Here is a 27746-nt window from a genome sequence, read left to right as displayed (position 1 = left end):
TGCAGACGCAGACCTAACTTGACCTGTTAACACGTTCCCAGTACAATGCCACAAGATACACAGACCACTTGAGATGTTTTCCTGCTACTGGGTCAGAACGTGTAATTTGTATGGCGAGGTATAACTTGCAAGCAACTGTAAACTTCATCTTCTAAACCGAAAAAAGACGACTTTGAGACTGGAAATTGTCCTAATAGTTGGCCTGCTCTGTACCAGGTAGTTTATCACCACACACAAAGGCAGCTCCATAGCCAGGTGATGAATGTAGGTCTGTCAGCAACTCTGGCCAACTGTTGTGCACGAATCTCTCGAGGTGAATTCCAAACTGACCTTTATTAATTAAGCCGGCAGTTATTGGTTTACTGCTCTTGCTTCTGGGCGGCTCCGTACCCCTTATTCCAGTCAGTCACTGAAGCAAGTGTCCTTTAAGGTCCAACGGTTGCAAAAATGATGGACCGGATTAGTTACCAACTCCACTATCCTGATCTGATCCTTGGCGCATCTTTGTGGACCTGACACGGATTGGCAGGTGGAGCTAATTTTAACATTTGCAAAAAAGGTACTGTCTGCACTGCAGGGATAAACTCGCCTGCATTTGTGGCAGTGCTGCAGTGATTTAAGGAGCAGTGGTATCAAACTGGGGCTTCATATGTCACTGCTAGCAGAGGTCCACCTGTGTTTCATGGGCAGGGGCCCTCCTCCCCCGCGGTCTGGAACAGTATGCGACTGCAGCCAACATCAGTTGAATGTTGGGGGTTTTGATACCGTGTTTTCCTTTTTTTAGAAAGACACCTACTGACACCAAGAGAAGCACCAGGCCACTTGCTACGTGGCATTTAGGCCCCTATGGAAATTCACAAATTGCCACTTAAAATTACGTACATAAATGAGTATTGACAATGCCATATGGCTTGTTTTAATTTGCTACATATATCACTTTCAAAAGCATGCAGCTCGCTCTGCATTCACATGGATATTTCTCACCTTACACTTGTACAGGCACACTGCTCACTCTGCAATCACACAACCACTCAAATTGCCTACCTTGCACTCATACTCCTTTCAGCCATCCCTCGCGATGCACTAACCCTGAAGTCACACACCATGTATCCTTCACTCTTACACTGTGCACTCTGCACCCACCCATCTCTCGTGCGGCACTCATCCACAGCCTTGCACCAACCACTCACCTACATCCACCCACTGCTCACCCACCTCACCGTGCACTCAAACACACCACTAAAATACAGTATTTAGAGCATGTGTGACCCTAGATGCACATGCTTTGCATGCTTCATCTAATGGTAGGCTCGCACATCACAAGTGGTTTATCTTCAAAGAAGCTGCGAGTCACAGGATACTGCGTGACTCCTGCAAAAACAACAAGTGATGGACGGAATGCTGAACATTGTCAAACACTCACCCCCAGTCATAGATCTGGGTTTAATCCATCGTTCTTTTGCTCACCATGCCACCCCAGTTTGGACCCAGCCATATGCAAATCAGTCTTGACCCTGTTCCTCATGGGAACAGTCCAGACCGAACTGCCAAGCCAGGTCCTCACTGGACCGGAAACAAGCATCCTGGGACCGGTTTCGGGGTTTCACCCCTCATCAGCCAGGCTAGCTTGAATCCAGTGGCATGGGAAGCACGGGACCCACGTCTGGGCATACCCTTCCCACTTAGGGCGACAAAGCAAAAACAACAAGTGATGGACGGAATGCTGAACATTGTCAAACACTCACCCCCAGTCATAGATCTGGGTTTAATCCATCGTTCTTTTGCTCACCATGCCACCCCAGTTTGGACCCAGCCATATGCAAATCAGTCTTGACCCTGTTCCTCATGGGAACAGTCCAGACCGAACTGCCAAGCCAGGTCCTCACTGGACTGCGTGACTCCTCCCTTACTACAATGTGCAAGGGCAGTGATTCCACTGTTTTTCTGCTCCCATCATCTGGTGTGTGCATGTTCAGTAATGGTTCCATGATTGACACGTTCCCCATGCGTTTCTCAGACCTGGCTGTTTGTTAACTTAGACACTGATGATCAGAGAACAATTTTTGCTATTTTTTTAATGATCAAATCAAGAAGGAACACCATGCAATGGTCTAAAGATCCGATTGAGTTCTTCTTGATCATCAGTAAAACAACTCAGAGAATGTTGGCATGAACAGGGTGGTGGAAGGAACACCCTTATGATTTTGCCCAAAGTGCAACTCCAAATACCCTGGGACTGTTCACCTCGGCATTTACAACCTCTATCTCTCTCCCCAGCACAATTAGGGCCTCTGTGAGCCCTGCATTACATTCCACGGCACAAATAGGCTAAGGTACAGAAGAGAGAGTTTGGGCGCACCTAAAAATGCAAACAGCCACGTGCCGAGACACTCGATATCTTTATCAAACAAGACTCCCTCAATGTTGAGACATAGGAGGAAAGATTCCCCAGAGTACCAGCATATTAGCCAATGACCAGTCACTGACCTCTTTTAGCACATCTGTCGAGGAAACTGAAGGAACACCTTTGGCGTTGATGCCTGTGTGGCCAAAACCAAAGACAGCAAGGAGCAAGGTGTTTCAGCGTGGCCCATGGATGCCATTTGGCCGCACCTGGCTCTTCGGAGACCAAGCATACTTGACACGAAGGCATTTCAAGGAAAGCAGTTCCACAGCCTGCTTCCTTGTCTTGTCAAAGCAAGTGTGTCAAAATTCCTATCTCCCCTTTTTAAGGAATAGGAAGGGGTTTGGTGTAAAGAAATACCAAGGCCCCCACCCCATCAACAGACCCCCCCCCCCCCCCCCCCCCCCCCCAACAGTCCTTTCAAGGCTGGGATCAGGAGTCCAGCCATCAATGTCCTGACCCTCTCGCACAGCATACTGACCTCTCACCTTTCCAGATTCCAAGCTGTTTCAGTTTGCTCTTGGAGACATATGGCCACCCTGTTGGCGGTGGGATAACTGATTACCTCCACAGGTGGCAGAGTATTACATCAGACAAATGGTTGATTCAAATAGTTAAGCAAGGATACACCTTGTCATTCTTGTCTGACCTGGCCAATACCCCCATCCACGGCAGATCAGCTTTCGGAAGGCCACTTGTCCATCATTCGACAAAGGATCTATAGAGTGTTTTGCAGTATAAAAAGGAACAGGACGTTACTTCCGTTATACTGTGGTGTGGAAGGAGGATGAGGATTTCATCCCATATTAGATTTTTGCCCTCTCAATTTCTGACTGAAGGACAAATTCAGGATGCTCACATTGGCCCAGATTCTATCAGCCCTGAATTTAGGTAGGTGGATGGTAGTGCCAGGCATGCAGTAGTGCACCCTGCAGTCCTGCAAGGCAGTACCCGCTGTTTAAGATGGGCCAAAACCAAACACCATTTTCAGTTTTCTGTGCTTCCCTTGGGTGTTCACAGAAGTGATAGTGGCTGCTGCACACCTTCAAAGGTCGGGCTTACCAGTCTAACCCTTACCTTGATGACTGGCTGTTGAAACAAGGTTTGCCACAGCCAGTCACAGACCACTTCATGATAATGCAGACATCTTAACGTCTTTAGAATCCTCGCTAAACATGCCAAAGTTGCACAAGGGTCTTTCTCACAGGCTCCCAGTCATTCAAGCCATTCTGGATGCAACCAGTTTCAAGCTGGTTCAGCCAGTCCAGGACTTTCGGGCTGTGGTCCCGATGTTTCCGCCTCTGCCCTTGGTCTCGGTGATTGTGGACCTGAGACTTCTCCATCTTGCTGGTGAGCAGCGCCAGATGGCACTTGTGGGCTCAGCAGTGGGCACTGAAATTTAAGTGGGTTCAGCACCTAGGGAACCAGTTGGAATCCATGCTGGTTTTGAATGATGGTGCAAAAGACCTGCAGTGGTGGCTGCTCGACTACAATTGCACTGGGGAGCAGATTCCTCTTCCTGTCCCACCCAGAGTGGATGGTTGATATGCATGCATCACTGTTGGTTGGCCCACCTGGAAGAGGTAGCAGTCAGAGGACTCTGGTCTCCAGGTTAGGCTCGGTCCACAATAACCTGTTCGAGTTGCAGGCCATTTCCATAGTGTTGAAGTCCTTCCTGTTGACCATCAAAGGGAGGCTTATCTAGGTTCTCACAGACAAAACCCTACACCATGTGGTACTGCAACAGGCAGGGCCGAATTGGGTCCTGGGCCAGGGAGGCCTGCATCTCTGGATCTTTGGGGCATTTACCTGGTCATGAACCACCTGCCGGAATCTTTGAATGCTTGGGCAGACCAACTCAGCCGGCGACACCTAGCAGATGTTGAATGACACACCTCAAGGTGACACAGGGCATCTTCTAACAATGGTCAAATCTCTGGCTTGATCTCTTTGCCACCATTGAGAATGTGCAATGTCAACACTTTTGCTTGCTGGAGTTCTCAAGAAGTCTCTCTCAAAGATGCATCTCACTTAGAGTGGAGCTTGAGACTTTGTCAAAGTAACAAGGCAGTGTCCTGCACCAGGATCTGTGCAGCCTGTACTTACATGCATGGAGATTGAGTGGCAACAGTTGCCTATTCTTGACTTCCCTCACAAAGTCATGGATTTCATTCTAGCGTCCATCTACAAAATGTTTTTGTTGCGCGCTAGGGTAAGTTTGTAGTCTAGTGTAGTTCCCAATATGCAAACCCATTACAAACAAGGTTGTAGGATGTTTTTCTTTCTGTGCTGTCCCTAGCTCAGCAAGGACATAGGCACTGTTAAATGTAATTTGTCAGCTCTTTTGGCCTTTTTGCATTTGCCAGACCAGCTGTCCTTTTTTAAAACTCCACCTTTTATGATGCCCAAGTAAGGCCTGATTTATTTTTTGCGTTCTTCTCTGTACCCCATTTAAGCCTATGCACACCCATCCATTACATCTCCTAACTCTCCAAACAGTCTTTCTCATTTAGATAACTTCAGCCTGCAGCATTAGTGAACTTTAAGCTCTGTATTTTCCCTAACCATACATCACCTTTTTACCCAGACAAACTGGTGTTGCGGACCAGAGGGACATTTCTGCTAAAGGGCCTGACTTTTTTTTAATGTCAGATAATCCATCACATTTTTGGCATTATTTGCTCTGCATCACCGTTTGAAATGGGAGGTTAGACTCCATCATTTAGACCCCAAAAGTGCTTTGAGCTTTTACGTCGATTATACCAAGGACCATTGAGGAGGTTATCAGCTCTTCATGGGGTGCTCTGGGGCAAAGAAGGGTAAGACAGTGCAGAAAAGGACAATTTCAACGTACATTGTCCACTGTATTATAATCTGCTATGCACTGACCAAGAAGCTGCCACAAAGGGTATGAATACTCATTCGACCACAGCCATGGCTCTACCACGGTGAGTGCCTATTCTAAGCCTCTATTACACCACATGTTCATGAAGCATTACAGGGTTGATAACCAAGTCTGGCAAAGGGGAACATTTTGTTTTGAGCCATTCCGCAGACCTCTCACCTTGGGAGGTACTGCTTTGGTATCTATTTTCAAGATTAGAAATCTGTGATTAAAAGTGTCCATCAGAAGAACAAGCTACTTAATTTGGTAACAGTCAGTCTGGTGAACACACTATATAACCACAGCTTTCCCACCTGCTTTCCTCCTCCCCACATTTCAAAATGGTCTCTTTAATCTATAAAGAGGTCCCAAGTCAGGGATCTGCACATTGTCATGTGTTCCGTTTCAGTTATTGAGGTTGACTGAGTCCAGAAAGAATCTGGCATCAGCACGCCGGGGTGGTGCTTATATGTGGTTCCGATGTCACTGCAGAGCAGAGATCAATCAAACAATTTTATAGAGCGCGTTACTCACCCGTGAGGGTCTCAAGGCGCTAGTTGGGGGGCGGGTGGGTGATACTGTTCGAACAGCTATGTCTTGAGGTTTTTTTCTGAAGAGTAGGAGGTCTTTGGTTTTGTGGAGGTTGGTGGGGAGGGAGTTCCAGGTTGTGGGGGCGAGGTAGGCGAAGGCCCTGCCTCCTGTGGTGGTTCGGCAGATGCGGGGGGACTGTAGCTAGTGCGAGGTCGGCTGATCGGAGGTTGCGGGTGGGAGTGTGGAAGTTCACTCTTTCGTTGAGGTATGTCGGGCCGGTGTTGTGGAGGGATTTGTGTGCGTGGATGAGGATCTTGAAAGTGATTCTCTTGTCTATGGGGAGCCAGTGAAGAGATTTGAGGTGTGGTGAGATTCGTTCGTGGCGGGGGAGGCCAAGGACGAGGCGTGCGGCTATGTTTTGGATTCTCTGGAGTTTGCGTTGGAGTGTGGTGCCGGTGTAGAGGGCGTTACCGTAGTCAAGCCTGCCGCTGATGAGTGCATGAGTGACTGTTTTCCTGGTCTCTGGAGGAATCCATTTGAAGGATATTTTTAGAGTGTGGAGTGTGTGGAAGTTGCAGGAGGTTAGTGCATTGATTTGTTGTGTCATGGAGAGGGAGGGGTCCAGGATGATGCAGAGGTTCCGTGCGTGGTTTGCCGGGGTGGGTGCGGGGCCTAGGGCGGTGGGCCACCAGGAGTCATCCCATATGGTTTTGTTGGGGCCGAAGATGAGGATCTCGGTTTTGTTGGAGTTAAGCTTGAGGTGGTTAGTTGTCATCCAGTTGGCGTTTCGAGGAGAGCAGCGTGTAGGTTGGTTTTGGCGATGGTGGGGTTGCGGGTGAGGGAGAGGATGAGTTGAGTGTCATCTGCATAGGAGAGGATAGTGATTCCATGTGGTTGGACCACCACACACAAGGCCAGCTTCCTACACATTGGACCCGCCGCCCTCATCAGTCAGATGGCCAGCGGTCTGGTCAGTACCCCCACCCCCTTCCCCCAGCAGCCTGTAAACCTTGGTCTGACTGTCTCCCACCATGGGCCTGTTGGCGGGAGGATTTACCATCACCTGCTCCGCTGGCAATCCATTACATCAGACAGGTGGAATTAGCAGAGGGATACTCCCACCTCTTTGAGATTACCCCTCCATTCCTTGCTACCATCCTACAATCAGATGACGGAGGATCATTTCACGAGAAAGTTACGGCTCTCTTGGCCAAGGAAGCCTTAGCGAGGGTTCCTGTGCAAAGTATAGGCGGCTGTGGTTGCTAATCCTGCTGGTTTCTGGTTCCCAAAGAGGACAGGGGTCTCTGCCCTATCCTAGACCTTTGGTCCCTCAGTCTCTTCCTCCAGAAGGTAAAGTTCAGTATGTTCACGTTGGCTCAGGTTCTATCTGCCCTTGATCCAGGAGACTGGATGGTAGCATCCTGCCTGCCCACAGACGTTACTTACAGTTTACGGTAAGCCATGAGCACAAGAGGACAGGGGTTGCCAAAGAGGACAGGGGCTTCCGCCCTATCTTAGACCTTTGGTCCCCCAGTCTCTTCCTCAAGAAGGTAAAGTTCAGAATGCTCACATTGGCTCAGGTTCTATCTGCCCTGGATCCAGGATACTGGATCAATCAATCAATCAATCACTGCATTTGTAAAGCGCGCTACATACCAGCGAGGGTCTCAAGGCGCGCTGGGGAGGGGGGGGGGTGCTACTGGTCGAAGAGCCAGGTCTTGAGGAGTCTTCTGAAGGCCAGCAGGTCCTGGGTCTGTCGTAGGATGGTGGGGAGAGTGTTCCAGGTCTTGGCGGCGAGGTAGGAGAAGGATCTGCCGCCGGCGGTGGTTTTTCGGATACGGGGGACTGTGGTGAGGGCGAGGTTGGCTGAGCGGAGGCTTCGGGTGGGGGTGTGGAAGCTGAGTCGGTTGTTGAGGTAGGTGGGTCCGGTGTTGTGCAGTGCTTTGTGTGCGTGGATTAGGAGCTTGAAGGTGATCCTTTAGTTGACGGGGAGCCAGTGCAGGTCTCTCAGGTGGAGTGTGATGTGGCTGCGGCGGGGGACATCGAGGATGAGTCGGGCGAGGTGCTCTGGATGCGTTGGAGTCGTCTCAGGAGCTTGTTTGTAGTTCCTGAGTAGAGGGCGTTCCCGTAGTCGAGTCTGTTGGTGATGAGGGCCTGGGTAACGGTTTTTCTCGTGTCGAGGGGGATCCATTTGAAGATCCTGCGGAGCATACGGAGGGTGTTGAAGCAGGACGCGAAGACGTCGTTGACCTGCCTGGTCATGGAGAGAGTGGAGTCGAGGATGACCCCCAGGTTGCGTGCATGGTCCGTGGGTTCTGGGGCTGTGCCTAGTGACGTGGGCCACCAAGAGTAGTCCCAGGCTGATGGGGTGGGTCCGAGAATGAGGATCTCCGTCTTGTCTGAGTTCAGCTTCAGTCTGCTGTCCTTCATCCAGTCGGCTACGGCCTTCGTTCCTCGGTGGAGGTTAGCTTTGGCAGTGTGGGGATCTTCGGTGAGGGATATGATCAGCTGGGTGTCGTCGGCCTAGGAGATGATGTTGAGGTTGTGTTGTCGTGCGACGTGGGCGAGGGGGGCCATGCAGATATTGAACAGTGTCGGGCTGAGGGAGGATCCCTGTGGGACGCCGCAGATTATCTCTGTGGTTTTGGAGAGGAAGGGTGGGAGGCGGACGCTCTGGGTTCTGCCGGAGAGGAAGGATGTGGTCCAGGCCAGGGCCTTCTCTTGGATACCGGCGTCATGGAGGCGTGCTGATAGGGTGCGGTGGCAGACCGTGTCAAAGGCTGCTGATAGGTCCAGGAGGACGAGGGCGGCTGTTTCTCCTTTGTCCATCAGGGTCCGGATGTTGTCAGTGGCGGCAATGAGGGCGGTCTCGGTGCTGTGGTTACTGCGAAAACCGGATTGGGAAGGGTCCAGGATGTTGTTGACTTCGAGGTAGCGGGTCAGCTGTTTGTTGACAATCTTCTCGGCCACTTTTGCCGGGAAAGGGAGCAGGGAGATGAGCCGGAAGTTCTTGAGGTCCTTGGGGTCCGCCTTTGGCTTCTTCAGAAGGGCGTTGATCTCGGCGTGCTTCCAGCTTTCTGGGAAGGTTGCTGTCTCGAAGGAACAGTTGATTGTTTTCCGGAGGTGGGGCGCGATGGCTGCGTTGGCTTTGTTGAAGACGTGGTGAGGGCAGGGGTCCGATGGGGATCCGGAGTGGATGGAGTTCATGGTTTTGATGGTGTCTTCGTCGCTGATGCTGGACCAGACGGTCAGGCGACTGGTGTGAGTGGTAGTCGCAGGGGTGGTGGACTCGGTGGTGGGTGTGGGGGGGTCGGGGTTGAAGCTGTCGTGGATGTCGGTGATCTTGCGGTGGAAGAAGGTGGCCAGGAAGTCGCACAGGTCTTGAGATGGCAGGATGTTGTTGGTGATGGAGCTGGGGTTGGAGAGTTCTTTCACGATGCTGAAGAGCTCTTTGGTGTTGTGTGCGTTGTTGTCTAGGCGGTCCTTAAAGGCGGTCTTCTTGGCGGTCCTGATGAGTTGTTGATGTCTGCGGGTGGCGCTCTTGAGGGCTGTGTGGTTGTCTGGTGTTCGGTCGTGGAGCCATTTCTTCTCCAGCTTCCGACAGGTGTGCTTGGAGATCCGGAGGTCCTCGGTGAACCAGGCGGCTTTCTCGTTGGTGTGGTTGGTTGTAAAGGTCTTGAGAGGGGCGAGGGTGTTGGTCGCGGCGGTGTCTGGGTCGGTGGGTGGTCTCAGGGCGAGGGCGGTAGTCAGTTGGTCCTCGGTGACCTTGCCCCAGCAGCGGCGTGGTAGCTGTTGGGTGCGGTGGTGTGTGGTGGGTTTTCTGAAGGTGAAGTGGACGCATCTGTGGTCGGTCCAGTGTGGTTCGGTGGTGTGGTTGAAGGAGACATGGGGGCTTGCGGAGAAGATGGGGTCGAGCGTGTGTCCAGCGGCGTGAGTGGGTGTCGTTACGAGCTGTTTGAGTCCGAGGTTGGCAAGCTTGTCGATCAGGGCGGTGGAGTTGGTGTCGTTGTTGTTCTCGAGGTTGAAGTTCAGGTCCCCGAGGAGGATGTAGTCCGTGGAAGCGAGGGCGTGGGTGCTGAGGATGTCGGCGATGGTGTCACTGAACTCTGGGCGGGGTCCGGGAGGTCTGTAGATGAGAGTTCCTCTGAGGGTGGTGTTGGGGTCGGTTGTGGATCTGGAAGTGCATGTGCTCGGCGGTGGTGAGGGTGTCATCGGTGTTCGTTGAGATTTTGATGGAGTCTTTGTGGATGATGGCGATTCCTCCTCCCACTCCGTTGGTGCGGTCTCTGCGGGAGATCTTGTAGCCCTGTGGGATGGCTATGGCGATGTCTGGTGCTAAGGTGCCGTTTAGCCAGGTCTCCGTCAGGAAGGCGACATCAGGTGCGGTGGAGTCTAGGAGGTCCCAAAGTTCGATGGTGTGCTTGCGAGCGGAGCGGGTGTTGAGGAGGATGCAGCGGAGGTGGTTGGGTTCTCTGGCTGGTGGTGTGGAGGGTTGGATGCTGGTGAATCTGCAGTTCCGGCAGGTGAAAGGCCCCTGGGTGCGTTTCGGGGTGGCCCGGTAGCAGGGGGTGGTCTCGTCTGGTGTTGAGTGCGTGGAGGGTGCTTGCGTCGTAGTGCAGTCTGGCGTTGCGGGTTCCAGGGGTTCTGGTGCTGGGTGCGGTCCAGGCGCAGATGGGCTTGCCTTAGGCGCGCCCCTTCGCGCCCTCCATATGAGGGCAGAGGGAGGGAGGAGCAGCTGGGAGGTGGGAGCGGGGCGGCCAATGGGAGTGAAGGGGGTGGGGCAGCAGGGGCTCAGCAGCAAGGGAAAAACCCAGGGAAAAACCCGGGGAAAAAACAGCGGGAAAAGACGGCGGGAGAGGGACAACAGAGCACAGGGGTACAGAAAGCAAACCACAGGGGCACAGAATCAAAAAACAAAGTGGAACAGAAGCCAAGCGCAGGGGTACAGAAACTAGGGAGCGAGTAGTCAGGCAGCAAAAGCGGCAACGGAGGATCAACCCACAGGGGGCTGCGTGGCAGATGGGGGGAGCGACCTGCCTGGTGACGTCCTGCCTGCCCACAGTCATTACTTTCAGTTCACGGTAGGGCATGAGCACTTTCATTTCACCTTACCCTTCTTTGGCCTTACCAACACACCTTGGGTGTTCATCAAGGTTATGGCGGTGGTTGCAGCACATCTCAATGACTGTTTTTTTAAGGCGGGCTCGCCCAAGGTTGTCGTCTCCCACCTCCAGACTACTGCGCACCTCCTTTATTCGCTGGGATTCACTATAAATGTGCCAACGTCACACCTGACTCCCTCTCAGTTGCACAGTGTAGTCTCAGGCCTATCCTCCCTTGGGTCGAGTCTAGGATATTCAGGCTATGATACCGATGTTTCATCCTCTAACCTGGATTTCGGTGAGAATGACTCTCAGATGTTGGGCCTCAAGGCCTCCTTCATCCTACTGGTACCACATACCAGATAGCATATGCGGGATCTGCAGTGAGACCTGAAGTTCCAGTGGACGCAGCATCAGGGAAATCTCTCGGACATGGTCCAGATCTCGGAGGGGACTGCAAAAGATCTGCAGTGGTCGTTGACGAACTGCGATTGAGGCAGGTCCCTCTCCTTCCCCCAACAAGATCTGACAGTAGTGACCGATGCGCCACTCTTGGGATGGGACAGCCATCTGGGAGAGGTTGAGATCAGAGGTATCTGGTCTCCGGCGGAGACCGGACTCTATATCTACCTGCTGGAGCTCTGTCCGATCTGGCCGCTTTGAAAGGCTTTCTTTCCTTCTATCAAGAAATTGAGTGGTCGCAGTTGACAGCCTTTGGCCTCCCTCCCGAAGTCTGTAATGTTGGCAGCCAGTTGTCCCTCCACCAAAACAGGGTACGCCTGTCATTGGAAGAAATTTGTGGCATGGTGGACAGACAAGTCTGTTGAATCCCTCTCTGCCCCTCTCTCTGAGGTCCTGTTGTTCATCCTTTCCCTTCCTCAGCCAGGCCGTGCTCTGTGCACTCTTGAGGGATGTTTGTCTGCTATTTCTACTTTTTTGAGGTCGCTTGATCAACCTTCTTCCTTTAAATCTCCTATTGTACTTATGTTCCTCAATGGTCTGCTCCATTATGCCCCAATGTGATTTGAATTTGGTTCTGACCATTCTGATGTGTGTTCCTTTGAAGCCTCTCCAATATTGTCCTCTCAGGTTTCTCACTTTGAAAATAACCTTTCTTGTGGCCATGGCATCTGCCCGGGGGGTGAGTGAGCTGCAGGCATTGTCATCTAACCTGCCCTACCCTTTTATCTATCCAAACAAAGTAGTGCTTCGCACTAGGGTCTCTTTTCTGCCAAAAGTGGTTGCACCTAGTTGCTTCGCACTAGGGTCTCTTTTCTGCCAAAAGTGGTTGCACCCTTTCTTGTTGGCTGATCATCACCTTGCCTACTTTTTACGCACTCCTGCATCCTTCTGAGGAAGAAGAGCGACTTCACCGCCTGCACCCAAAAAGTGTTTTGAGTTCTACCTTGAACATAGAAAAGAGTTCTGGGGGGGAGTCAGGGGAATGACCAAATCTTTGTTGGGTATGTGGGTGCAGTGCAGACGTGGACCATCTCCAGATGGGTGGTTCTCTACATTAAGACCTGCTACACACTGGCCAAGAAGCTACCCCGAGGTTTTACACGCTTATTCTACCCGAGCTTAAACTGTGACCACTGTGTTAGCAAGAGGAGTTTGTCTTGGACATCTGCCAGGCAGGAACATTGGCATCACTGCACACGATTACCTAACACTACTCCATGGAAAGTCAGGTCCGTAGGGACGGGGGCTTGGCCCATTCGACCCTGCAGGACTTTCTAGTATGAGCTTGACTCGCAGACCCTCCTCCTGGGAAGGTATTGCTTGGGTATCTATTCAGAGGTAAGGAATCTGCAACTAGATGTCTCTGTCACCTTACTTAGCCTTCCATTAAGCCTTATCTGGTAGACATTATATCTAGCTGCATATTCCTTACCGACCCACCCATCCTCCTTGACAAGGACTCTCCTTTCAGGGCCTTAGTTTTGACCCAACAGTAGTCGGTGTTCTTGGATCTGTGCTTGTGGTGTGGAAAGAAATTGACGCAAACGCGCCTGGGCGGCGCCTAAATAGGACCCAGTAATGTCATATCTGGTGCGGATGGTGACGGACGTGGAGCTGATCGACGCCACCTATCAGCTCGCAAAGGTACTGTTCCCGACAATCTTCCTTATCCAGTCTGACGCCCAGGGAGAATTTGAAGATGAGGAATCTGCCGTTAGATAAAGTATCTTCTACTTCAGGTGCTACTGAAGGTAACTGAAAAGTTCCTCAAAGACAGTTGTTTGGACTCTAATAGTTTTGAAGGGCTCACACAAAAAAGAGAAGAGAAATGATGCATATGCCCGTAGGGAAGGTCTTAAAAACATGGCTTTTCTCCTTCTTATAAGGCCTTTTCCACCTTTCTGGATCCTGACGTGGGCAGTGTTTCTCTTGAGATTAGCTGTCAGCGCCTTGACGCCCTTGGGCAGTTATTGAGCTATTTAAATTTATATAATTCATTAATTTATGAAAATTACAAGAAGAGATAAAAGCATTAGAATTAGGATATAATTACATTACCAAAGCACAAAACCCTACTAAAATTCAAGCATGCCAAATGTACTCCGTATACTCCGAAGAGGTATTGTTTTTCTAAGAAGTTAGGAATCGGTAGGTGTGATATGAAGATGGTATTAATCTAGAATAATTTTTGCTAATCTCATTAAGCAGATAGATCCCCCCACCTGGGGGTTCCTAGCGAGGAGCTTGAGAAAATGACTGAACAAATTACTACAAAGAAGGTGAAGAAAATTTGGTGAATAATTGTGTGTCTCAATCAGACAGGCTGTTGAAAGAAGTCCTCTGCCGTCATTAGTTTCATCTCCATTCATGGTGTAAGTTGCTTATTTGTGAAAATGGCCAGGGATCCCTGTGCTGGAGTCCCACCAGAGGCAGCACTGGCGCATATAAAGGTTTCCCCCTTGACCCTATTCTGGGTGTCTGAAATCTGTGTTTTACAACATGGTTACAGGTTAAAATCCTGTCAAGCCATTTCAAATGTTCATACCTGTGAGGTTCATAAATTGAGTAGCCTTGAGTTTGGCACTAGTGAAAATGTGGGTGCCCAAAGCAGTCAGCCTAAAAACGTATAAAAAGAAACCCCTCCGCTTATGAACGTGCTTTGGTGCCCTCTCAATCGCTACACGTTTCTGGCACATCCCTTTAGCAGGCACTTCACTCACCCATGCAAGTGAGATATCATCTTTATTGGGAGACTGAAGGGAATGCTGGGTGGTAATAAATTCGTGCCATTGCAGTGATCCCCCACACAAATGTTTTAAGCAAAATGTGAGGTTTGTAGGGGGTTCTGGGTATGAAAGAGTTGCAGGATCTGTGCAAGCCACCCCTCCCTGGATTCCCCCGGGTGTCTAGTTTTCAGAAATGCAGGTTACCCCCTTGCAAACCCAGGTTGTAGTGTGCTAGATAATTTTAATGTCTCCATAATACGTTTTGGACTGTCGCAGGCATTGGGCCTACCAACACAAGTGAGGTACCATTTTTATCGGGAGACTTGAGGGAATGATGGGTGGAAGGAAGCTTGTGGCTCCCCTCAGATTCCATCCAGAACTTTCCATCACAGAAATGAGGAAAATGTAGGGTTTTTTTTTTAGGCAAATTATGAGGTTTGCAAGGGATTCTGGGTAACACAACCTAGTGAGAGCCACACAAGTCACCTCATCCTGGATTCCCCTCTGTCTAGTTTTAAAAAATGTACAGGTTTGCTAGGTTTCCCTAGGTGCTGGCTGAGCTAGGTCCCAAAATCCACAGCTAGGCACTTTTGCAAAAATAAAGGGTCCGTTTTCAGTGGAAAAATGTGATGTGTCCCTGTTGCGTTTTGGGCTGTTTCCTGTCGTGAGCAGTAGGCCTACCCACACAAGTGAGGTACTTTATTTATTGGGAGACTTGGAGGAATGCTAGGTGGAAGGAAGTTTGTGGTTCCCTTCAGATTACAGAACTTTTCATCACAGAAATGTGAGGAAAATATGGTTTGTTTAGACACATTTTGAGGTTTGCAAAGGATTCTGGGTAGAAAAATGTGGTGAGCAGCACTCAAGTCACCCCGTTATGGATTCCCCTGGGTGTCTAGTTTTCACAGATGTACAGGTTTGCCAGGTTTCCACAGGTGCCGGCTGAGCTAGGGCCCGAAATCCACAGCTAGGCAGATTGAAAATAAAGGGTCAGTTGTCTGTGGAAAAATGTGTTGTGTCCATGTTTTATTTTGGGCCATTTCTTGTTGTGGGCAGTAGGCCTACCCACACAAGTGAGGTGCCATTTTTATCAGGAGACATAAAGGAACACAGGTTAGTAGAATAAGTGGAATTGCCAATTGTCTTTCTTTGCATTTGCACATTCCAAGTGTAAGGCTGTGTGTATATTAAAAAAAAAAAAAGTGCCTTCTAATTCACATGCTGGTATGGGTGCCCACAAATTCAGAGGTGTGCAAATAATAACCACTGCTTCTAAACTATATATCTTGTGCCCATTTCAGAAATCCATAGGTTTCTTTGATACCTATTTTTCAATCTTTATATTTTACCAAATAAATTGCAGTATACCTGGTACACAATAAAAACCATTGTAGGTGCAGCTCAGTTATTGGCTTTGGGTACTTTGGTTTCTTGGTGAACCTACACGCCCTATTTACTGCTGCAGCCAGGAGGCTCCAGTGGAATTAATGGTATATTACTTTCGAAAATCTGCCATAGTTAGAAGAAGAAAACATGAACACACATTGCTATTTTTTCAACTCAATTTCAATATTTTTTTATTTCAACTTTCTGAAGGAGGAAACCCTTAAAGGAAATACACAAATGACCCCGTGCTGAATTCAGAAATTGGTTTACTTTCCAGAAATGTATAGCTTTCCTGGATCCACCATTGGTTTTACACCCATTTTTACCACTTACTGGAAGGTGGTTGAAACACAAATAAAATAGGAAAAATGGGCTGTGTCCCAGTAAAACGCCAAAACGTTGTTGAAAAACTTGATTTTGTGACTCCAGTCTGTCTGTTCCTTAAAGCTGGAAAGATGCTGATTTTTAGCACCGCAAACCCTTTGTTGATGCCATTTGCAGGGAAAAAACAGACACTTTCTTCTGAAGCACTTTTTTCCCTAATTTCCCACCTCCCCCAAAACTCCCAAATTTAGCTGTATTTTAACTAATTTCTTGGATCCCCACCAGGATAATCTACAAACTCTGGGTACCTATAGAATCCCCAGGATGTTGGGGAAAAAAGGATGCAGATTTGGCGTGGACACCTTATCTGGACAAAAGGTTATGGAGGTGTAAGTGCGAGCTACCCCAAATAGCCAAAAAATGCTTGGCAGTGGGGATGCGGGCGTGTTAAGGGATCAACAAAGGGGTTAATTTATTTTACATAAAAAATGGCCAATACCTGCTGCCAAGCCGTTCTTATAGCTTTGGGGTAATGGAATAGTTTTAATTGTCCCACTTGTATAAGTGTGGTAGTTAGTTGTGTTTGTACTGACATTGGCAGCACTAGCATGTACAATGGGTGGTGCAAGCTGCAGGGTCTCCTGATGAAGGCCCTGGCACTTACTTTTATTACAAATGTGGCACTGCTTTAAGAACATGAAAATGTGACTTGTCCAACTTGTGTGGCAGAATGTGAAACTGACCACACTTTACAGAAGCAAAATAAGAAGTAGGAGTGTACATATCCTTAGTGAGACTTACCATTGTCTACAAGGCAGATGAAGACAGTTGTTTGATGTGATGGAACTTTACCTGGTCTTTAATTACTAGAGGAAAGTGTTGAAAGCCGTGCTTCTCAGTCTGACAAATACCATACTGTCTCATAATGTTTTTGAGTATTGTGACTCTACTCCATGTTTATCAATGTCCCGACTTCATTCTCTACAATTTACACTCTCTCATCTAGCGCCTGTGTCTCAGCAACTGCCGATATTAGTGTGTTACCAGTCCTAAAGTACATGTTGACAAAGAATCCTTCAATAGACTTCATTGCAGTAATTTATTTCCTGTTTTCTTCTCCTTGGAGAAAAGGAGGTGGGGTGATGGAGCTCGAAGGAGGGTATTATGCACCTAATCATATTTCTCTTACATCTATTTGACGTAGCTTTAAAATCTCACCTCTGCCCTGCCTATTCCTCTTTGAACCATATATGTTTAGGAGGAAAGAGTTCAATGAAGTTGGTTATTAAGGCTGGTTTTGAATGTGTGGTAGGTACTATGAGGTCAGTCAGTCGCAGAATCCCCAGAAGTCATTTGGCATTGTCCCAGCATCTTCTCTCACTCTGGCCCACCCCAGCCCTGTTTGTTGCTGTCCCCGCACCTTCCCAGTACAACTGCTGGCCGTCATCATTACTTGCCTCCTCCTCTCCAGCAGTTTGAGCTGGTTCTTGGGGATTCATGGGATTCTTACTATTACATTTCCCAGTTTGAAAGAATCATGTTTTGCTGTATGGGCTTCAACTAATCCTCAGAAATGCTATGGACCGCACCGTTTTTTCTGCTCCTCGACGATTGTCCCACAAAGTCTCTCTGTGCCCTCAAGGCTCTGAGCAGAACTGTCACTGAGAGCCCTAAGACTTACCAGTTGTTTTGGGTACCGGCAAGCCAGGCCTTCAGTTTCTTTCTTGAAAGTCTTTCGTTACACCCAAAATTAGTGAACAGAACAAGACCACCACTTAACAAACAAAACCAAACACAATAAATGTAAACAGAACATCAGAGACATGTTTAACACAATTTAAATACATCACATTGTCAGCATCACCATGGGTGGGCTAACTTTATTTCCTGGCTTTCCACTGATCTGAGTGATTCGTAAGCAAATGTCGAAGCTCTCAAATTATACTCCTACACTCCACCCCCCCCCCCCCCCCCCCATCTAAGACGATCACCTATGGAGGGTCCTGCATTTGAATTCAATGGTTTTCCTTCACCTCACACATTGAACAAAGCACAGTCTTAGAGGTGGGCAATATTAGGAAGTCTCAGTCCTTTTAGTAAACTGCACTACATGGTTGTATCCATATGAATAAGTGATGAGCACCAAACAAATGCAAATAATATAACGTTATAGAAGTCACTGGCTGAATTCTGCTTTCAACAGAGCATCATACGTTTGTGCAGAAGGGATAGAGATTATCGGGGTTAAATACATTTAGAAAAAAACATGTTGATTCTTACCAAATGATAAGAATTTGAAAAATATATTTTTTTTAAATGTTTCAAAAGACCCTCTTGTACACTTTGAGAAATATAACAGCATATGCCTCTGGAAAAGTTTCCTATATTGGAGAATACAAGTGTCACTTTTCTGTGTAAGATTTTATCGTTTTGCAGAGATGTTTGATCAGGTTCAGCATATGTTTGGCATATAGCATACAGCCCTTCAGATGGATTTTTACATGTTTCTTGCCTACCAGACATCTAGAAACAAAACTGAATGTTCTTGTCTCAAGACTTTGTTGCCACTTGTTCTGTCAGCCTCCTTTCCCTGCTAAAGTTTTTCTTCCCTTCTGTGGAGTCATTTTTTCTTCCTCATTCCTTCCTTTACCATGCTTGGCTCTTACTTTGTCTTACTTCTCATATTCTGATCTCTCAATTCTTCTCTCCCCTCCAGTCTCAGGTCTTCTCCTGACCACCCTTTCTTATTTGCAGAAGCCTGCACTCTGCCTCAAATATTTTTCTAGGTCTTGCTTGATGTCTCATTACAATCATGTTTCCTTTACGTCTGTTCATAGATCGAAGCTGTCTGATTATCATTAGAACACTCATTTTCCTTGACAATATGTATTGTATTCTGAAACCTGGTGAAGCATATCCTAATTCAGTATATCTCTTCTCATAGGCTTGTTCTTATACGCATGAGCAAATTGTGGAAATGATCGAATTCCTGGTAGAGTACGGCCCAGCACAGTTGTATTGGGAACCAGCCGAAGTATTCCTGAAGCTGTCCTGTGTACAGCTCATGCTGCAGCTTATCTCCATTGCCTCTAATTGGAAAACTTACTATGCCAGGTATGCAAAGAAAACTTGCTGGTGTTCTCTTTCCCATTTTGTGTGGAATGAGACAGGATCAGTATTGCAGGGTAAATAATATGTAGTGAGTAGAGAGGCATGTGGAAAGCAGAGTTGCAAATGTTTATGTTTTCAAAGTATCAGGAAAGCTTGCTTTTATGGGAGTTGACCAGTTCTAGACCGCAGCTTGTCTGGCTCCTGGCAATGTTGTGATAACTCTTGAAAATGTAGAGTCCTGATGGATACTTCTAACAACAGATTTCTCACCTTTTGGTATTCCCCTATGCATCAGACTGGATCGGGAAACTCAAAAGCAGTCATCATGTGCATAGGAAGTTAGTATCTCTGGGCTCAATATAGATGTCTGTCCACTCGGAAGTGAAGAGCGAAGCTGCATAGAAGTTCCACCCAGACTAACTTTCATCAGTTCCTTTCTTTCCATGTCTTCAGATGAAGATCCAGAGCACACACATCCTCTTTGAGGAATCTTAAGCCAAATTTTTTTCTTTCTTTTTCTTCTTCTGTTGGTAAAGGGAAATATGTCATTGCATGAAACTACAGAGTTTTTATCTTTGTAGCAACTTTGCAAACAAATGTCTGACAGACTCCCACGAGGTGTGCTCTGAGTTGGAGCATATCCCAGGGCCTGTGACGAATGGACCCCAAGGCCATAAGGGACCGTAATGCAAAACTGTACATGGCCAAACAGAAGACGAGTCTGTGCTGAGACCTGTCGAAAAGGACGGTCCCATTCTTGTGGCAGATCCTCAACTAAGCTTTTGGCCAAGTCAAAAATAAGCATAAGAAGTCAAATTGGGAATCTGACCCTTCCTGACGCTTTTGAAACTTCAGAAAGAGTTTAAAAGAATCACCTTGTCTTTTGGTCTCCCACTCGAACTCCTGAAGAGTCGATTCCGAGCGTATACCCGATTGCAACCCAAATTCACAAGTCTGTTGGTGACATTGCAGCAAATAGAGGCCTTGAGGGAGGCATTGCTGCTCTTATTTTGGCACACTTCTGATTTCACTGGCTTGCCTTCAGACTCCAAGGACTAGCAGAGTCCTCTAGCCAGGGTCACAGTGGTTGGCTCGTCCAATGCACTGTCTGTAACTCTTCAACCCGCTTCAGGTTCTGTACTGGCTTTGGTGCAGATTTTGTTCCTGGGGCCACTCCCTGTGCGTTTTCTTATCACATCAATACCATCTGCGCCAGAAAAAGTATAATGGTTTCTGACTCAGAGCTGTCTTAGTCTCGATCCTGCCGAAACTTAGCCTCTATACAACCCTTAGTCTGACTCTCATACCTTGACGTTACCTCATGGCAGAGTTCATACTTTACATTAGATCTTTGCTTCACATTCTAACAACAATGACTGTGATGACATGGATGAATTCACCCCACAGTACAACAAGGATAATTGGTATGCCAAAATTACTGGACACCGTCCCAGACATTGGACTTGTTGTTCCCCCTATTCCTGCCATAAGAAAAATGCTTATTTTGCTATGCGAAGGTCCTTGACCTACAGCTTTCTACGAGGAGAAAAAAACAAAAAAACGTTCTGATGGAGATTCTGCAGCCTAGCCGGTCACCTCATGACCTTCTCATCATTTAATAAATCCTTAACGGATCCCATCTTGAGCACTTAGACAACGTCTTTCTCTGGGCCCACAGTTAACACGCAACTATCTCCTCGCCACATACCAGCACTGTGAGCGCTTGACTTCTTGACCCAACACCCTATGCCAGAGTCTGGTGGTCCAGACATCCACCAGCTGATGCAATCCTAATCCATTTTCTATGACTCCATCTTATTGTGGTTCTAAGCGCATGGAGACATTTCGCAAGTGTGTTCTCTTGTCTGCTACTTTGGTTTTACGCTCATTTAATACCAGCTGCCACCTAGGCCACAACAGCCATCAGAAAGTCTGTCAAATCCTGTCAGCAGTTCTGGAAGACCTACAGGTGTCTTCAGCCCACACGATTCAGGACGGCAGGGATGCCGCAGGCTGCTTTAGACCAAGCAATTAAATACACAGAGGGTAACCCATTGGTAGCCACAAGGACATGGGTAATTTTTATAATACAACTACAGTGGTCCAAATGGAAATTATTTAACACAGATTTTTTCAATAATATGTAACCATACAGCGTCCACTCATATACTGAGATTCAAAACGTATTGTAATTTTAAACCATCAATATGAAAATCTATACAATTTATTTAAACATACAAATATGTTAAAATAAGTTAGTTGCCCCAGAGACACCCAAAAAAGTGTTAGAAAAAAGTGCTTGTGCAAGTAAGAACGGAATTCAAATACACCTTCCCTTTATATTATACAAAATATTTACAATGGAGCCTGTCAGTTGACCATTCAATAACATTATACATCAAAACTTCATAGGGGTAAAATGTCCAAATCAATATTGGACCAAAAGAGCCAAAAGAAGCATTACATATATAACAGTGTTTTGTTTTAAGCAGAAACATGTTATTGCATTTTTAAAATGTAACAGTACTTAACTACAATGTTTAAATACATCTAGACATATTTAAACATTTCGATCTTTATAAAATATTTGTGAAAAAGTCTGGTGGTGGTGATTTTTATTTTTCAACTGGAGGGGTGCGGCATAAGAGTTTGGAGACCACTGCTCTAGATGGTGAACCTCCTAACATCATTTGGATTTGCTTTCAACAATCTGAAATCTCACCTGCCTCCTTTGTGGATGTTGCTTTTCATCGGAGCCATAATCAATACACTGCAGTTTGAGCATTCTCCCCAGAAAGAAGAGTCTATGCTTTTCAGTCAATGATCTTGATGTTTCAGCCTCTGACCTGGGTCTTAGTGAAGATGTCATTGATACTGTTGGGAATGGGTCCTTTGGCCTTCTGCCAGTCAACCACTCCAGATGGCACCTGCATCTTCTGAGGTGCACCCTGAAGTCCCGGTAGGCATAGCTCTAGAAGAGCCTATTGAAGTATACCCAGATTTCAGAAGAGACTGCAAAAGATCTGCAGTGGTGGCTGCTAGACTGTGATTGGGCCACTGTCATACCCCCGCTCCTAACCCTATCCAGAGCTGACAGTGATCACCGTTGAATAAGTACTGGGCTGAGAAAGTCATCTAGGAGCGGTGGAGGTCAGAAGACTGGTTGCTGGCAGAACACTACCACCACACCAGTTTATTGGAGTTGTGGGCTATCCACTTGGCATTAAGGACCTTCCTAACGTCCATCAAAGGGGGGTGGCTAGTACAGGTTCTCACTGACAACACTTCCACTAAGTGGTACTGCAGCAAGCATGGTAGAGTGGGGCTTGGGTCCTGTGCCAAGAGGTCCTGAACTTCCCGAAGTGGCTAACTTACCAGGTTATTTCTGTAGTGGTGAACCACCTGGTGTGTTCTCTAAACTCCAAGGTGGATGAACTCTGTTGCTGATGCCTAGCAGATGATGAATGGCCGTTACATCGGGGGTGATGTAAGGCGTTTTCCAGCAATGAGGAGAACACTGGCTAGATCTTTTCACTACCACCGAAAATGCGCATCAGTACACTAGCGTACCCAAGAAGACACTCCCTGAGAGGCCCGTCCTGTTTAGAGTGAAGCTCAGGACCCTGACATCCCTTTCCATCACTACCCCTCTTGGCTCTAGTTCTGAGGAAGTTCAAGACCGATTGAGCCCAAGTCTTCCTCGTGGCTCCAGATTGGGCTAGGCAGTTATGGTATCCCAAACTTCTAGGCTTAAACCACTGTTCTCCGATCAACCTGCCAGTTTGGAAGTATCTACTTTGTCAGCAACAGGGCAGGACCTTGCACCTGGGCATCAACACTCTGCACTTTCATACATGGAGACTGAGTGGTGACAGCGAGTCGTCTTTGAGCTTCTACTTGAAGTTGTTGATGATGTTTTGACAGGCAGCTATGCCGGGTGCTTGGATGAGTTAGTGGCTTGTTGCCCCACCTGTCTGATTCAAGTGCTACAAGCTGAGCTGTCTTAAATGTTGTTTGTTTGTTTTGTCATTGGCCGAGGACTTTGTTTGGGCACTGTTAAAGGCTGTTTGATGGCTGTTTTGACTTTTTAGTGGTTGGCAGCTTACCGGTCGTGAAAAGATTTCTTAAAGGTTTACAACAATTTTTCCCACCAAAGCCCTTTGTGATGCCACAAGGGGACTTGAATCTGGCTCTCACTTTTCTTATGTGTACTCCCTTTTAGCCAATGCATAGCTGTCCACATCACATAGCCTTTCTGGTCGCAATAACGTCAGCTCAGCAAATTAGTGAGCTGCATGCCCTTTTGGTGCATTCTTTCCAGACAAAGTGGTGTTGAGAACTCGAGCTGCACACTGTTGGACACTTGCGCAAAACCAGGATCTTGCCCAGCACTCAATAGGAAAATTGAAAGGTGGCACAGAGCTGATCCAAGGAATCCAACCTTCCTGTTGCAACACCTGACGCTGGTAAGCTTGGTGGTGCAAGTGTCCAGTAGTCGCCTAAATTCTAATGCATTTCCGACTGCCCCAGCAGATTGAGTCGAAATGCAGGGAGGCAGTCGCCAAACTGATGTTGTCTTCTGTCAGCCTTGCAATCTGGTCCGTCAATACACGTTTCCACCTTGGGAGATTTACCTTTGCTTTATGGGACCTGGTAGCAGACAGCTTGACCTTGGTATCAGATGATATTACTAAGGTTCCAAATCCTGTTCCAGTATGGCCAAGACACTGGGATGTACTCCGTCAGGTTATTCCTGGAAACTACCGACTGCCGGGGATAGAGGGTTTGGGACCAAGGAGGTTCTTAGGCATCACACTTGGGAGCCAGTCCACTGTATTATACAGTGACATCAGCAGTAACTTGTGGACATGCCCTTGAATGACAAGGCTGACTCGGCCCCTAAAAAGTTTCCATGACAGCAAAGCCATTGCACCCTTGGGCTCCCCTGCCTACACAGCAGTTTCCCCAACGCTGTTGCCCCTTTCAAGGCTTCAGGAGGGGATACCAACAGAAGAAGCAACAGGTCTTGCCTCAATAATACCAACTAGCTTCTCAGTCCTTTGTAGGTAGAGGCAGGAGAGCAAGCCACCAGCATCCAGGGCCTCAGGGCAACTATCTGCACAAACTAAACCAGTCCCCTCCTCCCACCTTTCTTCAGCTGTCACAAAACCACATTGGGTCACCCTTGGGGGCACGTGAGCACCTGGTGGGAGGTCACATCAGTTTTCACCTCCCTAGGTGGAGGAGCGTCTGCTCTGGTCTGAGGGCTTCAAATTCTAGAACAAGGTTCTCTCGCAAGAGATCTCCATTGTTAATCATAAGCATTGAATAGTCCAGCTCACGTGTGAGGACCCCTGAGCAGTTCTTTCACAGTCACACTTTTAACAGCAACTTAACCTTATTTCGGAAAGGCCAGGAGGTGCATGTGATAATAATGTAAAATTTGAAGCCTTAAAACACGCTACACTTCCAAGAAAATGCATATGCCTTTAAAAATCACTCGGGATAATTATAAAGTAACCTTTTAGAAACGTCCTTCACAAACTTTTAAATTCTTTTCAAAGTGAACAATGGGCAGTGTAGCTGTATATGTTGCAGCATTGAAACTATGAGAATAGAACACTGCACCTTTAAGAGCAGCCTAACCTCCAATGTCCTGTCATGCCCTGCAGGAGGCAGTTTACAGCGGTATCGTTTTATCCTTATTGATCTATACTCTCTGGGAAGAGAGAGAGTTGCTTGTGATTTCAGTGGTGATTCCCCCAAGAAAGAAATAGCATTGCAGGTAAGAAATCATTCCTTCTCTCTCAGGTGGTCTCCATTGATAATCCTAAATACTGACTGGATAAGCTAGCTCATGGCTTATGAAAACCACAAGGGAATAGATTAAAAGGAGTAGTGTAGCTAAACAAATAGGCTTCTTAAAAGCTTGCCTCCCCTAGGCTTCTGCCCTGGTATCTGAATCAAGACAATAGTGTCTTATAAAGGTGTGACCTAATCTCCAAGATGCAGCTTTGAGACATTACAATTTCTGAGATTTGCAAAGTAATGTAGTAGTACTTCTGGTGGGATGGGCTTTAGGTTTTCCAAGTAAGGTTGTGTTGGCTGTCTATTAATAGAGGGCTATGCAGGAGACAGTTTGTAGGAAGTTGGCTCTGTATGTGCTATTTCAAAGTAAGGAATAGCATGCACAGAGTCCAAGGGTTCCCCTTAGAGGTAAAATAGTGGTAAAAATAGATAATGCTAATGCTCTATTTTGTGGTAGTGTGGTCGAGCAGTAGGCTTATCCAAGGAGTAGTGTTAAGCATTTGTTGTACATACACATAGACAATAAATGAGGTACACACACTCAGAGACAAATCCAGCCAATAGGTTTTTATATAGAAAAATATCTTTTCTTAGTTTATTTTAAGAACCACAGGTTCAAATTCTACATGTAATATCTCATTCGAAAGGTATTGCAGGTAAGTACTTTAGGAACTTCAAATCATCAAAATTGCATGTATACTTTTCAAGTGATTCACAAATAGCTGTTTTAAAAGTGGACACTTAGTGCAATTTTCACAGTTCCTAGGGGAGGTAAGTATTTGTTAGGTTAACCAGGTAAGTAAGACACTTACAGGGCTTAGTTCTTGGTCCAAGGTAGCCCACCGTTGGGGGTTCAGAGCAACCCCAAAGTCACCACACCAGCAGCTCAGGGCCGGTCAGGTGCAGAGTTCAAAGTGGTGCCCAAAACACATAGGCTAGAATGGAGAGAAGGGGGTGCCCCGGTTCCGGTCTGCTTGCAGGTAAGTACCCGCGTCTTCGGAGGGCAGACCAGGGGGGTTTTGTAGGGCACCGGGGGGGACACAAGCCCACACAGAAATTTCACCCTCAGCAGCGCGGGGGCGGCCGGGTGCAGTGTAGAAACAAGCGTCGGGTTTGTAATGGAAGTCAATGGGAGATCTAGGGATCTCTTCAGCGCTGCAGGCAGGCAAGGGGGGGGTTCCTCGGGGAAACCTCCACTTGGGCAAGGGAGAGGGACTCCTGGGGGTTACTTCTCCAGTGAAAGTCCGGTCCTTCAGGTCCTGGGGGCTGCGGGTGCAGGGTCTCTCCCAGGTGTCGGGACTTAGGATTCAAAGAGTCGCGGTCAGGGGAAGCCTCGGGATTCCCTCTGCAGGCGGCGCTGTGGGGGCTCAGGGGGGACAGGTTTTTGTACTCACAGTCTTAGAGTAGTCCTGGGGTCCCTCCTGAGGTGTTGGATCGCCACCAGCCGAGTCGGGGTCGCCGGGTGCAGTGTTGCAAGTCTCACGCTTCTTGCGGGGAGCTTGCAGGGTTCTTTAAAGCTGCTGGAAACAAAGTTGCAGCTTTTCTTGGAGCAGGTCCGCTGTCCTCGGGAGTTTCTTGTCTTTTCGAAGCAGGGGCAGTCCTCAGAGGATGTCGAGGTCGCTGGTCCCTTTGGAAGGCGTCGCTGGAGCAGGATCTTTGGAAGGCAGGAGACAGGCCGGTGAGTTTCTGGAGCCAAGGCAGTTGTCGTCTTCTGGTCTTCCTCTGCAGGGGTTTTCAGCTAGGCAGTCCTTCTTCTTGTAGTTGCAGGAATCTAATTTTCTAGGGTTCAGGGTAGCCCTTAAATACTAAATTTAAGGGCGTGTTTAGGTCTGGGGGGTTAGTAGCCAATGGCTACTAGCCCTGAGGGTGGGTACACCCTCTTTGTGCCTCCTCCCAAGGGGAGGGGGTCACAATCCTAACCCTATTGGGGGAATCCTCCATCTGCAAGATGGAGGATTTCTAAAAGTCAGAGTCACCTCAGCTCAGGACACCTTAGGGGCTGTCCTGACTGGCCAGTGACTCCTCCTTGTTGCTTTCTTTGTTCCCTCCAGCCTTGCCGCCAAAAGTGGGGGCCGTGGCCGGAGGGGGCGGGCAACTCCACTAAGCTGGAGTGCCCTGCTGGGCTGTGACAAAGGGGTGAGCCTTTGAGGCTCACCGCCAGGTGTTACAGCTCCTGCCTGGGGGAGGTGTTAGCATCTCCACCCAGTGCAGGCTTTGTTACTGGCCTCAGAGTGACAAAGGCACTCTCCCCATGGGGCCAGCAACATGTCTCTAGTGTGGCAGGCTGCTGGAACCAGTCAGCCTACACAGATAGTTGGTTAAGTTTCAGGGGGCACCTCTAAGGTGCCCTCTGTGGTGTATTTTACAATAAAATGTACACTGGCATCAGTGTGCATTTATTGTGTTGAGAAGTTTGATACCAAACTTCCCAGTTTTCAGTGTAGCCATTATGGTGCTGTGGAGTTCGTGTTTGACAGACTCCCAGACCATATACTCTTATGGCTACCCTGCACTTACAATGTCTAAGGTTTTGTTTAGACACTGTAGGGGTACCATGCTCATGCACTGGTACCCTCACCTATGGTATAGTGCACCCTGCCTTAGGGCTGTAAGGCCTGCTAGAGGGGTGTCTTACCTATACTGCATAGGCAGTGAGAGGCTGGCATGGCACCCTGAGGGGAGTGCCATGTCGACTTACTCGTTTTGTCCTCACTAGCACACACAAGCTGGCAAGCAGTGTGTCTGTGCTGAGTGAGAGGTCTCCAGGGTGGCATAAGACATGCTGCAGCCCTTAGAGACCTTCCTTGGCATCAGGGCCCTTGGTACTAGAAGTACCAGTTACAAGGGACTTATCTGGATGCCAGGGTCTGTCAATTGTGGATACAAAAGTACAGGTTAGGGAAAGAACACTGGTGCTGGGGCCTGGTTAGCAGGCCTCAGCACACTTTCAATCGTAAACATAGCATCAGCAAAGGCAAAAAGTCAGGGGGCAACCATGCCAAGGAGGC

General features: G+C 48.0%; 1 protein-coding gene across 11 annotated transcripts in view; it reads left to right on the top strand.

Moving 5' to 3' along the window:
* The window catches only part of DCAF1 (DDB1 and CUL4 associated factor 1), a 709202-nt gene that overhangs the window by 267599 nt on the left and 413857 nt on the right, over positions 1-27746 (top strand). For all 11 annotated transcript variants that reach the window (XM_069206794.1, XM_069206793.1, XM_069206790.1 and 8 more), the window contains one exon: positions 18764-18933. In XM_069206794.1, coding sequence (XP_069062895.1) covers positions 18764-18933 — 170 coding nt within the window. The remainder of the gene's footprint in view (positions 1-18763; positions 18934-27746) is intronic.

The sequence above is a fragment of the Pleurodeles waltl genome, chromosome 9 (assembly GCF_031143425.1).
Source record: "Pleurodeles waltl isolate 20211129_DDA chromosome 9, aPleWal1.hap1.20221129, whole genome shotgun sequence".
In the NCBI taxonomy this organism is placed as follows: domain Eukaryota; kingdom Metazoa; phylum Chordata; class Amphibia; order Caudata; family Salamandridae; genus Pleurodeles; species Pleurodeles waltl.
The sequence above is the reverse complement of the archived record's forward strand: the minus strand, read 5'-3'. Positions and strand labels throughout refer to the sequence as shown.